The sequence below is a fragment of the Cibotium barometz genome, chromosome 49 (genome assembly GCF_041138505.1).
Source record: "Cibotium barometz isolate CiBa-2024 chromosome 49, ASM4113850v1, whole genome shotgun sequence".
Classification (NCBI taxonomy): Eukaryota; Viridiplantae; Streptophyta; class Polypodiopsida; order Cyatheales; family Cibotiaceae; genus Cibotium; species Cibotium barometz.
This window is the reverse complement of record NC_141094.1, coordinates 24,376,527-24,390,846: the sequence shown is the minus strand read 5'-3', so window position 1 is coordinate 24,390,846 and position 14,320 is coordinate 24,376,527. Positions and strand designations below refer to the sequence as shown.

The following is a 14,320-nucleotide window of genomic DNA, read 5'->3' as shown; positions in this document are numbered from 1 at the left end:
GTGTTCACACGGGAAAAACCTATGTCCAGTCACAGGGAAAAAGTGCCCGTGAGTAAGCTGGGTTCACAGCTGAACTAGCCGGGAGTGGACATGACCAACACCCCCTCCCATTCCTCTTGCCTACGCTCCAACCCCCATTCGCATCCTACCTCCCCCACCACCACCGCCGCTTCGGTTCTTGCTCGGGTGGCTAGGATTGCATCCCTTCGTATTTGCATAACCTCTCCAGAGACAGTGCCACATGCCATATCTCTTCCTTGCATCCAAGCAGCCTTATTCTGCAGAGAGTAGGAGACCGCCTCCCCAGGGCCCAGCTCTGATCCTCTTCAGGGGGGTGGGAGGGAAGCTGGCCCCCAAGCAGCACATCACTAAGATCCGGCCACGGCCGATACTGATGCTAGAGAGTGGCAGACCATTGTCCCGAGACAGAGCCGCAAACCAACTTCCAAAGCTGAGTGGTGCCGCCGAGCGCGCCAGGCTGGTAGAGCACAGGATGAAACAGTTTTGTCAAAGAACCATTTCGACAGCCACCCGACAGTGATGCCCCCCCCCACGCCCCCCAAAACCCCCAATTACCTTGAGGAACCCACCTCCAACCCCTCTTGTTTGGAGGTCGTTACCTCGCCAAGATTCCTCTCCTGGTTCCCAGATTCTAGTGAAGCCCTTTGGCCCTACCAAGCCTCATCTTTGGCCCTTGACTCAAATGGAGTTTGTAGGCTTGGGCCATAGAGATCAGGACGGGGGGGTGGTGTCCTCCAACTTGAAGGTGCTGGTCTTTGTGTTCCTTCATATCTCAGTGGCAGTACCCCTTGCTCCCTCCTACAGATACTTACACATTGCAACAGGTGGAGCCCAGATTATGCTTATTCCTAGGCTCCAACAGAGTGGTGTCACATGGAGGGCAAGATCCATGCCCACCTAGCACGTCTTCATCCCATGATTGACTGTGATTACTCCCCTTTGAAACCCACGCCCAAGGCTCTTCAAGTGGAGGGCAATTCTGATAGTTTCGCTCCCCATCGAGATCACATATGTCACATGTGGATTGCCTCACGGAACATCCAAGGTTTGGGGGAGCCCCAATGCCTTCAAAGACACGGCGTCGGACAGAGGAGAGCTTCATAGAGCAGCAGTTGGGGGACCCATTGAAATTCTCTTCCTCCACGAGCACTATCTTTCAGAGGGGCGTACCCACCGCTGCTGCGGGAAGATTGTACCAGGTAGGAGTCATAGTTTTTGGTCTCCTTCTTTTGGCCCCTCCGGTACACGGGAGGTTCTATCAGCGAGAAACTCTTGCCGGCAGTAGTTGGCTCAGACACCATTGACACTGGTCAGGCTCAGTGGGTGACCATCAAGATTGGAGAGGACTGTGTGGGCTTCTCAAATGTATATGCGCCGAACATCTTTCTTAGGTAGAGCCATATTTTGGCGTACAGTGTGTCAGTCCCTTCCATAGGCTGACTTTTGGTGTATGGGTGGGGACTTTAACATGACAGAGTCAATAGAGGATAGACTCAGAGTATGGGTGGGGACTTTAACATGACAGAGTCAATAGAGGATAGACTCAGAGAAGGCATGGCCACAGTTTTTGGCTCAGAGTACTCTGATTGGGAGGAGCTGATCCTAGCCTTTATGTGGCAAGACCCTTGGTATTTACCAGAGTTTGGATGCAGACCCGGGAGTATGTCCTTCTCAAGGTTTGACAGGAGAAGCACCGGCTCCAATCTTTCCAGACTTGATAGATTCTATGTGGATGAGCGGGCTTGCGGTTGTGGAGGCGTGATCGATATTTTTGCAAGCACAACTCTCTCCGATCACGCTCCTATTATTTTGTCTCTAGAGGACCCCTGGAGGCAGGACAGACACTTGAGCACTCGGATCCCCGATAGCCTCATCCAAGACTCCAAATATGTAGCAAGATAGAGCAAATATGGGAGGGGCTAGATTTTTTGTTAGGATCAGCCGCAAGCACCTCCTAGGTGAGATTAATCAGTCTCTTGAAGCAGTGGAACCGGTGACAAAGGACAAACCTGAGGTGGATGAACACGAAGAGGTCCTGCAGCCTAAGAATATTGTCTTTCACAAGGAATGAAAAGCTACTGGTGGCAAGCTTGTTCATAGATATCTTGTCAAATTCAAAAACTACCCAGCACTTGATGCAAGATGGGTTGATGAGGCTTACTTTAAGGAGTACTTGTATCTCCTTGCTGCCTATCTAGATGCTTCTCAATTGCAGGCAACTAATCAAAAGCCGAGGAGAAGTCACAATCCTCCAGAGTTGTGACATGCAAAAGGATCTCCAAGATGTTGTCTTGGGAGTCTCCAAGAGCATGATGGACTCACTCATGGAAGGCTGGTAACCTTGGTGAGTGTTATGTGAACTCATGGAAGGGCAATTGCTCTCATGAGTATTTGGATCCTGCACGGGCGGCGAATGTGGTCGGGACTACTTTGGTGTACAAGATGGCAAGTTGGGAGATTTACTCCAAATTATTATGCACGAGCATATGTTTATGAAATTACATGTGCACGTGTGACTTGTTTTGATTGCCTGGACATTGCCTAGTATTTTTTTTTGCAAATGTCCACGGGCACCGGGGACACCGGGGCACTCCGTGGACGTGTATGTGCACACCTATCTGGAACTAAGCCAGTGCTTTTGTGTGTTTTGCAGGTGGTAAGTGAGCACACTTAACTTTATTTAAATATTATTGCTTTGTTTGCTAAAGCTTATGTGGTTACAGGTTCAAACTCATTAAAATCTGGGTGGACAAACTTAAAAGATACTTGAAGGGGGGGCAACTTCACACGTGGGATGTTGAAAGGCCATGTCCACCCTAATGTATTGCCAAATGACCAAGTGGGGAGACCTTCCAAAACCCATCTCGAAAAATTACCCGTGAGCTTGCAGTTGGTCTTCAGGAATCCACCCCGTAGGGTTGTCCGTAGTGACTCGTGGGATGCTCAAAAGGAGAAAGACAAGACCGCTGATTCTTCTACACATTCCAGAAGCCTACATGGTGTGTTCCCTGCTCACAAGTGGAGCATCCGCTCGTTCGGAGAGAGTGACTCGGGATCCATTCTGACACATCACCGACACATCATCGCCCATGTAAAACCCTTCTCTACGAGCCACACATCGTACTTCTCCAATGAGCCATCAGATTCGTACTTAGCCTTATATATCCACTTGGATGCTAATGACCTAACATTTTTATGGATGATTCACATGATCCCAAGCATAGTTCTTTATGATTCCGAGTTCTTTATGACGGAATCATACTCAGCTTGCACGGCTCTCATCCGGTTTGGCTCTACTTCCACCTTCTCTAAAATCAAGGGCTTTTGAACCTTTTACCTCTGCCATAAATACAGAGTTGACAATGTTATCCTATGCCCTCTTCCACTCCTCTATCCTCTTTGACCGGCATACATCAGGCTCATTTGTAATGATCAAGGGTTTCTTGCCGTCTAAAAATAGTTTGACCCAGATTGGCATTGGTCGTGCCCTCTGTGGTTCAACAGATCCATCTTCTTCACCTTTGCATTCCACCTCCTATGGAATGGGTGCGGGCCACCCTTTTGCCTTCATCACAGAGGGGGTGGGGCCTACGGGTCTGCATCTGATGTTGGTGTTTGCTAGGCAATGATCTCCTCAGAGTTGCATAAAGTGAGCATAGCCTCCTCCTCCACCTAATGGAATCGTTCAAAGAACAACACATCACAACTCACCACGATCATTCTTGCCTCCGGATCATAGTCTGTATTACCAACACCCATCAATTATAAGGAGGTGCAGAGATTCATGGGGCGTGTAGGGTATCACACAAGATTTATCTTCATAATTTTTCAAGCACACTACAAATGCAATTAGAAAAATATTTTACATTTATTTAGGCCATTTGCATGTACCTTCTATCAACTAAAGATACTTTTTTATTGGTCTCCTTGAAGATAAAGCTATTACAAATTTTAGGAATTTCTAAAATTGTAAGTTTCCCGCGTACATGATTTTTTTTTACTTTTACCATAGGTAGATGCATGGTAACCAAGCATTCTCAAGTAGTTTCATGGAATTTTTAAATGATTTGCCTTTCCGTTTCTTCAAAATTTATAAAAGAGCCTTGAACCTTTTGTGACTCAATTAAAAGACTAGTGTTAACTGCCTCAGCCGAGAAGGTATTAGGCAACCCTTTCTCCTTGAGCATACTCCAAGCCATCTCGACCAATGTACAATTCTTCAGTTCTACTCTCTGAAGTATGAGCAGTGATAAGCTAACGCTCCATCCCTCACTCCTTGCAGTAGGCTATGAATTCCATCAAAGTGACTTCTCCACCTAGATCAGTCCGAAGGATTTGGGGATGCATTACATATCTTCTATCACTGTACTGCTCGTCATCATGTATTGCAGTCTGGTCTTATGGGCCAACTAATAGTCCTCAGCTTGGCTTCGCCTGTCATAAACTCAGACAAAGCTGTTTGCTGACCTAGGTCTGTCAAAACTCTACGACTGTGTTCAAGTGCTGAACCAACATAATTGCACCAGCTCAGCTCCCCTCAGCATTAACCTCCAGCGCCATGCCTCAGCTCCACCAGGCCTGCCAACAACTAAGCTGTCCATCAGCACCAGCCCTCAGCTCCGCTAGGCCCATCATCAGCTCAGCAAGCACTTCACTACCCTAGCTCTGCATCAGCTGTAGATTGATAGGCAAAATCTAGGCTCTAGGCCATAGAGAGTTTCTCTAGTTCATTGGCTGTGCTGAAAGAGCCCACCTCTTCATCTGGTCACAAAGATTTGGAAGCGTTTAAGATAAGCATTTGATGTCACATCTTTGTATCAAGAATATGTGAAAAGGTAGCCCTTGCTCCATGATCTGCAAGTGATTCTTCTTAGCTGGCACAATCACAGATCTCTGCCCTTTTTGCAATTCCTTCTTCTGCAAAACCTTAAGTCTTCTCAGACTCATTGCACAGCCTTTTTCTTTGCAGACCTCTGACTAATTGTCAACCTCCATACGGGCATCCATCCCTAAATCTCCACTATGTCGCCTCCAGCATTAAAAGACGAGGTTCCATCTTCGGTTATCCACATGCAATGAACCACCTACCTAAGAACATAAAAGCATCCCACAAATCATGTGATCCGTTTATCTCCTGGACTCGGTGGAGATGGCACTTCTAACTCCAAATACAAACTAAGCCTGCACGCTTGGCCAGGTAGCTAGTCAACCAGCAGTAACCAAGAACATAAGGTGTCACATTTCCACTCACATGGGATTTTAGGGTTTTATTTAATGCAATTGCATACTTCACAGGGACTTTACCTGAAGAAGAGTTTGATAAAGGGAGATTCCAAATAAGCTTGCCAATTCTGCTCTAGCATACGTAACTGCTGCCTCTAGAAATCCAACCTGCAGAATCCAAGCAGGTAAGTTTGCCATAAGAATAACAAAATCAACTCTAGGGAGTCAATAACCCTTCATCCATTGACATTACATATCATACAACTATGGCCTACATAAGTCATACATTAATATCATTTGCTACAAGGTAACTGGTGACATCCAAATTCAAGGCTTTGCCACTCATGGACAGTGAGATAGAAGGTATCATGTGAAAGAGCCCACTTGTCTCCCCCGTCCAAGATACATTTGAGTATGTGATAACATGTTGGCAAAAAACTCGCTAACAGCTGTGTTGACACCCTCAATAGCATTAAACCCTAGAATTCTAATTCTGCTGCTGCCAATCATCTCCCAATTGTGCTCCCCAAGCAAGAAAGACAATGTGCATCGCGATCAAGGACTAAGGCCGAAGTGACAAGAAGCCGCCTTTTTTTAGGCCAGTTTGCTTGCATGTCCCTCACATACTACTCCAATCATCTCACAAGCTGTGTTTTCAATGCACAAAGGTAATGTGGATCCATGATGAGAACCTAAGTCCAAGTGATAAGAAGTGGAATCCTGCCGCTGATATAGCATCCAAGTTGTGTGCATGTCCCTCACATAATAGGTTTCTTAAAAGTATTAAACCCCACCCATCACCCCGAGCCTTCTAGAATGCACGCTTCATATTTTATTTTTTTTAAAGGGCTAATTGTCTGCATACCAGCTTGTATTGGCCCTTTTAGCCTGCTTAGGCGCACAGAGAGCCAGACTCAGAGGCACATTACAGATTTCTTTAGTCCAGCCATCACTGCGCCAGATGGACCACAGCAGCAGCAGGACATGGATACCGCCCACACCAGGGGTACACTGATTGATCGTGCGACTGAGCTTGGGTGGTTCAGACGCCCACGACTACGGAGGAGGGCATCCCAGCATAGACGGAGGTTGCAGCGGCAGATTCGGATTATTCTTGCGAGGCATGCCGGACACCCAGTCAGGGTGTTGACCACAGAGGATATTGAGGAGATCTGCCAGTGTCCGATGCGGCACATATTATGAGATGGAGGCACCTCCATAGTATACCCCTCCATCCCACATGATATTGTATCCCCTCACTATATTCCACTCACCTCCATAGCATACCCTCCCCTCACTATATTCCAGTTCCAGTTTCATTTTCTAGGTGCCAGTAGTATCATCTTTATTTTTCATTTTCTGGGTTTTTTTTTTAATCCAGACATTGTATCAGATCCACCATGATGTAACTTTTGGTCTCATAGGTCATTATGGCCTTTTGAAGACGTTAATATAACATTACATTTCATTTCATTTCATCTCTCTCTCTCTCTCTCTCTCTCTCTCTCTCTCTCTCTCTCTCATATCCCATCACTTATTGTACCCTATACTTGGCATAGTAGGATCTAAATTTTTCATCTTGTATAACCTCAGAGTGTGGGATCTTTGCTTTCAGTTTTGAGTTTTAGTTTACTGTTGGCTTTTCTTATTTCATCCATCATGAGATTTCATGGACACTATGTACACATCATTTTGGTCACATAGAACCTTTGGGTCTTTTGAAGACGTTAATATAACATCACCCCAGTGAGATAGCTATGTTTATGTTTTCTTTCTGTTTTATTTTCCATTCCATGATGAGATATGCGATGGACATTAATGTATCACTTTGGTCTCATAGGCCCATTGGGTCTTTAGTAGACGCTTAATATATCTTTCTTTCTTTCTTTCTATCTCTCTCATAGACCCATTGGGTCTTTTGAAGACGTTTAATATAACTTTCTCTCTCTCTCTCTCTCTCTCTCTCTCTCTCTCTCTCTCTCATTCTGAGTGCCAGGCCACTCGCTAGACCCCACATTGGTGTGACTCTAGATCGGGCCACGGCACTACTGTGAGCCCCACGTCCCGGACTCCCTGGACCTCGCCAGCAACACAGACCTTATCCCCAGCTTGAGAAGAGCTTGGAGAGGCATAGAGAAACCTTCTCCCGCCCATTGGACCTGCAAAGCCTTCTACAGGCTACCTCCATGCTTGATATCCTAGATGGCCCCATGGTAGCTCCATGGGTTGTATGATGATGATGATCCCATTTTGTATCATATGGCTTGGATTTGACATTCCCAGCTCATAGCTCTACTCTTTGTTTTCTTTTGTACTACATGGACACTACTGTATCACTTTTGGTCTCAGAGACCCATTATGTATGCATGTATGCTGTGTGTGTGTGTGTGTGTGTGTGTGTGTGTGTGTGTGTGTGCACATGCACATGTTAATAGGGCTAGCATATTGTACATACGATATCTTCTGGAACCATCTATGCTAGAATAGTACATTTACTGTATGCATGGCATTGAGTTGTAATTCAACCATGGTCCTTGGAAAATAAATAGAGATTCTAAGCATGAAAACTTTTTGCTCACTCTTAAATTCTTTATGAGTATTCCCTTGTTTCCATTGTTATGATGCATATGAATGCTAATACTCTCTTGGCAATTCACTTTGTCTTGCACTTTAAATCAACGTTTCTTATAGATTAACACATCGAACATTCAAGAAGGCATGTTAGTAGACGCATAAATGATGCAACTCATAGCACAAAGCTGGAACAACCGCTGAATTTTTTGTAAAAGATTAAAGTATTACCTTTACCAGCTCGATGAATTTTTGACAATTAAGTAAAAACTTTAGGCATGATGTCTCATCCTGCAATTATTTTTTAAAAAAAAGACTTGGTATTAAGCCTCTCTCTCTCTCTCTCTCTCTCTCTCTCTCTCTCTCTCTCTCTCTCTATATATATATATATATATATATAGTTCTAGATTTTTGTTATCTTTCTTTATTACTATTTTGTACCCAGGATGATGTACCTCATGGATATGATGTAACCTTTTGGTCTCACGGGTCGTTTTGGCCTTTTGAAGACATTGATACATTTTCTTTCTTTCTTTCTTTCTCTCTCGACCTGGCGTTCACCCGTTCAACCCCTGAGGATGAAGATGGCCTTCTGGACAAATCATCTTCTTTGCTTGACAAAGGACGGTTTCATCATACGCCCCCGCTACATGGACACACATCTGTCATTTGGGATGCAAATCGGGATGTGTGATTGGACAGATCCGCACCTCATCCCATCAGCTGAGAGTGGAGATAGCCAGATATGGGTCGGGGGCAGCTGCACTAGAGGATAGGATATGCCAGCTTTGTCATACAGAGGCTGAGACAAAGGCCCGCTATATATCCCAATGCCCGGTACACTATAAGATCAAAGGCAGTGCCACTGCCTCTTTCGAGACAAATTTGGACCACTTTCCAAGATCAAGGATTTCCCATACCAGAGATGCCTTGGTCTCTTCCTTCTAGAGCTCCGCAAACACGGGGAGTCTTTGTTGCGGCCCAAACCAGCTACACCCGCCCTAGGCCCAGCACAGAGAGCTCTCACTGACTTCTTTTAGACTAAAGCTCTGAGAGCAAATGCACCCACTACACTCGACCTCCAGGTTGATGCAGGAGCCCTACCGAGAGAAGTGACACTAGATAGAGCCATTGAGCTATGCAGAGCCCGATGCCCCCAACCCCGTGGCCCCTGGCGTCACCACAGGAGGACAATAACCATCATTTCCCACCACCATAGGACTTTTTCCTGCCGGCTCAACTTCACTACATTGGGTACCATGATGCAACGCCTTATGCGGGATATTTTAGGGTGATGTGAGCATTTGACGCTCTTTGTATTGGGATCAGCTTTGGCATTTCAGCTGTTGTTCCTTTCTTTTATTTTTAGTACCCATGATGATGTATTCCATGGACATGATGTAATCTTTTGGTCTCATAGGTCATTTTGGCCTTTGTAAACATTAATATAACTTTCTTTCTTTCTCTCTAGCAACAGATGGGCACCACTCGTGGTATAGTTGAGCATCCACCTACTTCATGAGGCAGGGACTCGGGACGGATTGCCTCCCACCACTCCAGTATGACCTGGACTCCCCATTCATCAAGCTGTCTCAAGATAACAGGAACCACGTGATCAGATATGATTTATTGGGACTCTACATACAGGATACCTAGATCACCTAGATCACGACACATGAACCACTCTCACACAAACAGCAGTACTACATGGATACTTTCACGAGGCTTATAGAGGATGGTTTCATACTGACGGCCAGATATCTTGGCGTATACATGTCACATGCCATGCGGATTGCAGTGGGCCAATTGCACGTGTCATTGCACAACCTGAGGATAGAGACAATGAGAGCCATGCACATACCTCGTGAGGAGAGGATATGCACTATATGCAAGAGGGAGGTCGATTCAAAGGAGCACTTCATGTGTATATTATGAGATACGAGGGAGGTTCCACTGTCTTTGTTTTCATTTGTACCATGATGAGATTACATGGACACTATTGTATCACTTTTGGTCTTGAGAGACCCATTGGGTCGTTTGAAAACGTTTAATTTCTCTCTCTCTCTCTCTCTCATAGATCCACTCCCCTAATGTTGCACAGCATGGCCAGTCACCGTACTTACCATTATATGGGGATATTATGGAGTTCTCACAGCCGGGGGAAGGCCTCCTGCAAAGAGACTTTAACGCCAGGACCGGGAGTTAATAGGTCCCACTAGTTTATTTGGATGACTCTATCAGACTACAGAGCTAGACATCACTGATACAGGGTTACAGAGATCATCAAAGGAGTGTGAGGAGGACACGATGTATGAGAGACATTTCTTAGAGAGCTAGAAGCTGCACATGGTCTTGTTATCTATAACGGGAGGTCCCAATGGGCGTCCTCCGACACCCTCCCCTCCTTGCCTCACTCGGGATGTAACAACACCATGGACTACTTGATGGGATCTCTAGCTTTGGCACACCTTCTCCCCGACTCTGACCATGCCTACCTATCTTCCACTCTTTTTTTCTTCTTCTTTTTTTTCTTCTTTTTTTCCTTCTTTTATTTCTTTTTTTCCCGGGAAAAAGATCCTTCAATTTGTTAAAGAGAAAACAGCCACGAAGGGCTAAGTACAACCACGAAGGGCTGAATACAAACTCACCTCATATAAGGGCGGGAAACAAGTGATCATAAGGGGGAGACATGCTTCTCCTCCGGCTGGCCGCTCTATGAGGAGAAGGCTATCTCATACAAGGGGGGGGGGGGGGGGGGGGGGGGGGGGGGGGGAACAACCACACAGGTGGTCTGTAGTGCCAAATGGGGTCACCGCCTCTATCTGTGAGGAAAGGGTCAGACCTCCAAAGTCTCAAGAAGGCTTCCCGCCACTTCCACATGCGGTCAGAACCTCCCTATAGATTCCCCTACTGACCACGGAGGGTGTGAATGATGTCGAGCCATATGCTCACGGAGGGTGTGAATGATGGTCTCAGTCGGCGGAGTGTGGGTACCCTCGATGGCCTCGCTACATCTAGCACGCCAAATGTGCCAAGCTGCTATGCTACTGCAAATCTCACAGTGCTAGCATGAGCCTGGACGCCAAACACCTGCAGGTGGGGCTGTGACTAGTACTACTGCAATACGATGGTGCATCCTCCTTGTAAGTCCTAACCACTCTAGCCTCGGTGGCCCAAGCGACAGTACCTCAAGTGATAATCCGGGTCGATGCCCTATCCAAAGCAAAGATGCGGAGAATCCACTGCCAAATCTATTGAGCCTTCGGGCAATCCCAAAGGCAATGTCGCTAAGACTCCTGGGGGTGGCCGCACCTCGGGCAAGCTGATGACCGCCCTCCGACTACCAGCCAAGTACCCATTGCCAGACTCCTCTGTGTGCTGTCAACCACATGAAGAGAGTGATCTTCCTCGGCCAAAAGTTGTCCCAAAGCCTCTTCCAGAAATCTGAAAGGAAGCGCTGTGATAGGCCCTGCGACTGCTAGTGTGCTGTTGTTGCCGGTGTGCCATCTATCTCCGACATCTGGATCCTACAGTCGAGCCACACTATATATGCAAAGAAAGGGGCATCCAGAGTCTCCACCCGATCTGTGGGATCATGCCACGTCCACTTTCTAGGGTCCCACTGCAACCGCGTGAGAGATCGGCACTCCCTACAGCCGAGCCGCACTATATATGCAAAGAAAGGGGCATCCAGAGTCTCCACCCGATCTGTGGGATCATGCCACGTCCACTTTCTAGGGTCCCACTGCAACCGCGTGAGAGATCGGCACTCCCAAATCCATAACAGCCAAAATCTCTCCCTTGCCACCTTGGCCGGTGCTGGATCTATGTGCCATGCACGTGCCCGAAAACCAATCACCCTCACCCTCTGCAAGGTGCACCGTGCAGCCTCTGAAATCTTCCAAGGGGTGCTCTGATCTCTCTAATCTGCCATGTAATCCAATAGAAAAAGTGAGCAAACAAATGTCCTCATCTGCTCCATAAACCACCACGAGAATATCGTGTCTGGTGAACACGCCTAGCCACATTGGGGGAGCCGGGTCTGGAATAGGAGTCCACCACTCCGGAGGAGAAGCTGAGTCAATGTCGATGCCAAGCCTGTCTTTACCCTGGATCCCTGTCAGGCCTCTCTCCTGTCTTCCACTCTTACTTGCACACCACTTGCCCCCCCACCACCATCCCCCATCTCACATTACACCCAAGTCCATTTTGATCACGAGATTGACCCTGTTTACGCCGACCACATCTACCGCCAACTCTAAGATATGGATCCTATTGTCCCCCCATCCGCCCTCACATCACAGCTCACAAACGTACTCCACACATGTACCACCACTTCTTTCGTCTGCACACGACGGTCTAGCTACCTTGCAATTCCATACCCCAAAACTGTTGGTATGATGATGAATGCCAAGGCCCAAGCCACATGCTCCCATCTTAAGCATGAGGTACAGATTGGGCAAATCACAAAGCACCAAGCACAATGGATTTCTCAACGCCTCACTCAACGCTAGAAATGGGAGTTCTACACTCGGAAAGAGGATGACTTATACCAACTCTTCTTAGGGCTGAACAACAAAGAGGCCTACAAGAAATCGCCCCCCACCCCTATCACGTGCCTGCACACATGGCACTCCTATGCACACTGTTATCATATCCCTCACCAGCCGCCTCTAGCCCTACCACAGATCCCCACCCCACCACCTCCACCTTTTCACAAAGGGCATGGTCATCAAGGCCATCCGCAAACTACGTAACGGGCGGGCCCATGATCATGAGGGACTCACTGCTGAGTGCATTTTACATGTCGACAATACCCTCGTGTCCCTAGTAGCTTACATGTTCAGTAGAGCCCTTTGTGAAGAATTTCCACCCTCTTGGCCCACTAACACCATTCACCCCCATCCTCAAGCTGAAGATCCACTTACTCCCAATTATTCCAGAACCATCATCATTGGCCACACATTGGCCAAACCCTATGGATCGGTGCTAGAGGTGGAGCTCAGTTCATTTGCAGAGAGACACGAATGCAAAGCCTTAGGACAGGCAGGCTTTCGGAGGAGCTACTCTACACTTGATCACACGTTCACCCTCCGTGCCATCATCGAGGAGGGTGGATCACGACATCAAAGGATTTACAGCTGCTTTGTACATTTCCACAGCTTTTGATATTGTACCCCATGCCCGCCTCCTACAGCATCTACAGGAGATAGGAGTCCCATCTAACATGGTTTGGAGCATCATCGCCCTCAATGAGTCCGTCACCAGACGAGGAAGAGCCCCAAGAGCTATATCGCAAGAGATTTCCAGCACTATTGGGGTGAAACAGGGCTGCCCTCTATCACCCACTCTTTTTGGCCACTACATTGATGAGACCTCAGGTGAGGTTGGTCCCACACTGGCAGGCACATTGAACCCCCTACTACTTTATGTAGATGACATCGTATCATGGAATCCATAGACCAACGCAGATTTGGCCAATTCTTGCTAGAGACACAGCGCCACAGAGAGGCACTGCTACGGACTCCTACCACAGGGAGAGGTGGGCGACACCTCCAGCTCACTGATTTCTTCTAGAGATCTCTCCCAATGCCTACCCTGACACAGGAGGGGGTTACACTTCAACGCGCTACGGACCTCCGAGCTAGATGGAGACCGAGAGCACCAGGCTACCAGACTCCCAAACTACATCAAAGGGAGATCACAGAGATACAAGCTCAACATCAACACCATATCCAGGAGCGGCTAGCTCTCTTACACTCACACCCGAAGATCATGCTCCAATAGATTTTTGCCTCGCCATCGCCTATGTATCACATATTACACCCCCATTATGGTACTGGTTGGAGCCATGGTAACATGAAACGTTTCATCCGTTTCGTCGTTTCGAAGGTTTCATTTCGTTTGTTTTGGACGAAACGCAAAGGTTTCGAAATGACACTTCTCATATACACATACCAAATTTATAACATAGCCAACAAAAAGATGAAGATACATTTTTTGGGACTAGTGGGTATGAAATTCATGATTTTGGGAGTAGGTTTTTTGGTATTTTCAAAATTTGGGAAAGAAAAGGAGAGGAAGAGAGGAGGAAAGAAACAAGTTGGAAGGGAAGAGGGAGGTGAGAAGAAAAGGAGAAAGAAAGAAAAGAAAGAAAGAAAGATATATTGACGTCTGCAAAAGGCCAAAATTGGCCTATGAGACAAACAAGTAGTACAATGATGTTCCTCCAGTCATCAAGAGGAAAATGTGGAGTGAGAATAAAATGTATAAGTATGACAACACGACCATAGGGGACTCAATGGTGGTGTACAAACGAGAGGGTGTGGATGGAGTACTAGGGCTACTAATGCATCTCTATATGCTGAAGGGGTGATACAAGTATGATATGTTATCTACTCCTAACTCCATCCAGTCCCATAGTCTGGGTACAATATGTCATACATCAGATTTGACTGAGGATGCTGTAAATGTCTAGAACATGCGTCCTGGATCAGAGCGAAAA

The 14,320-nt window shown here is 46.8% G+C and overlaps 1 protein-coding gene across 4 annotated transcripts in view; it reads right to left on the bottom strand.

The window, feature by feature from the left end:
* LOC147610415 (ran-binding protein M homolog) overlaps positions 1 to 14,320 on the bottom strand; it is a 93,559-nt gene that overhangs the window by 22,268 nt on the left and 56,971 nt on the right. For all 4 annotated transcript variants that reach the window (XM_086786642.1, XM_086786645.1, XM_086786643.1 and 1 more), the window contains 2 exons: positions 8,047 to 8,106; positions 5,326 to 5,412 (listed from right to left, as the gene is read on the bottom strand). In XM_086786642.1, coding sequence (XP_086642768.1) covers positions 5,326 to 5,412; positions 8,047 to 8,106 — 147 coding nt within the window. The remainder of the gene's footprint in view (positions 1 to 5,325; positions 5,413 to 8,046; positions 8,107 to 14,320) is intronic.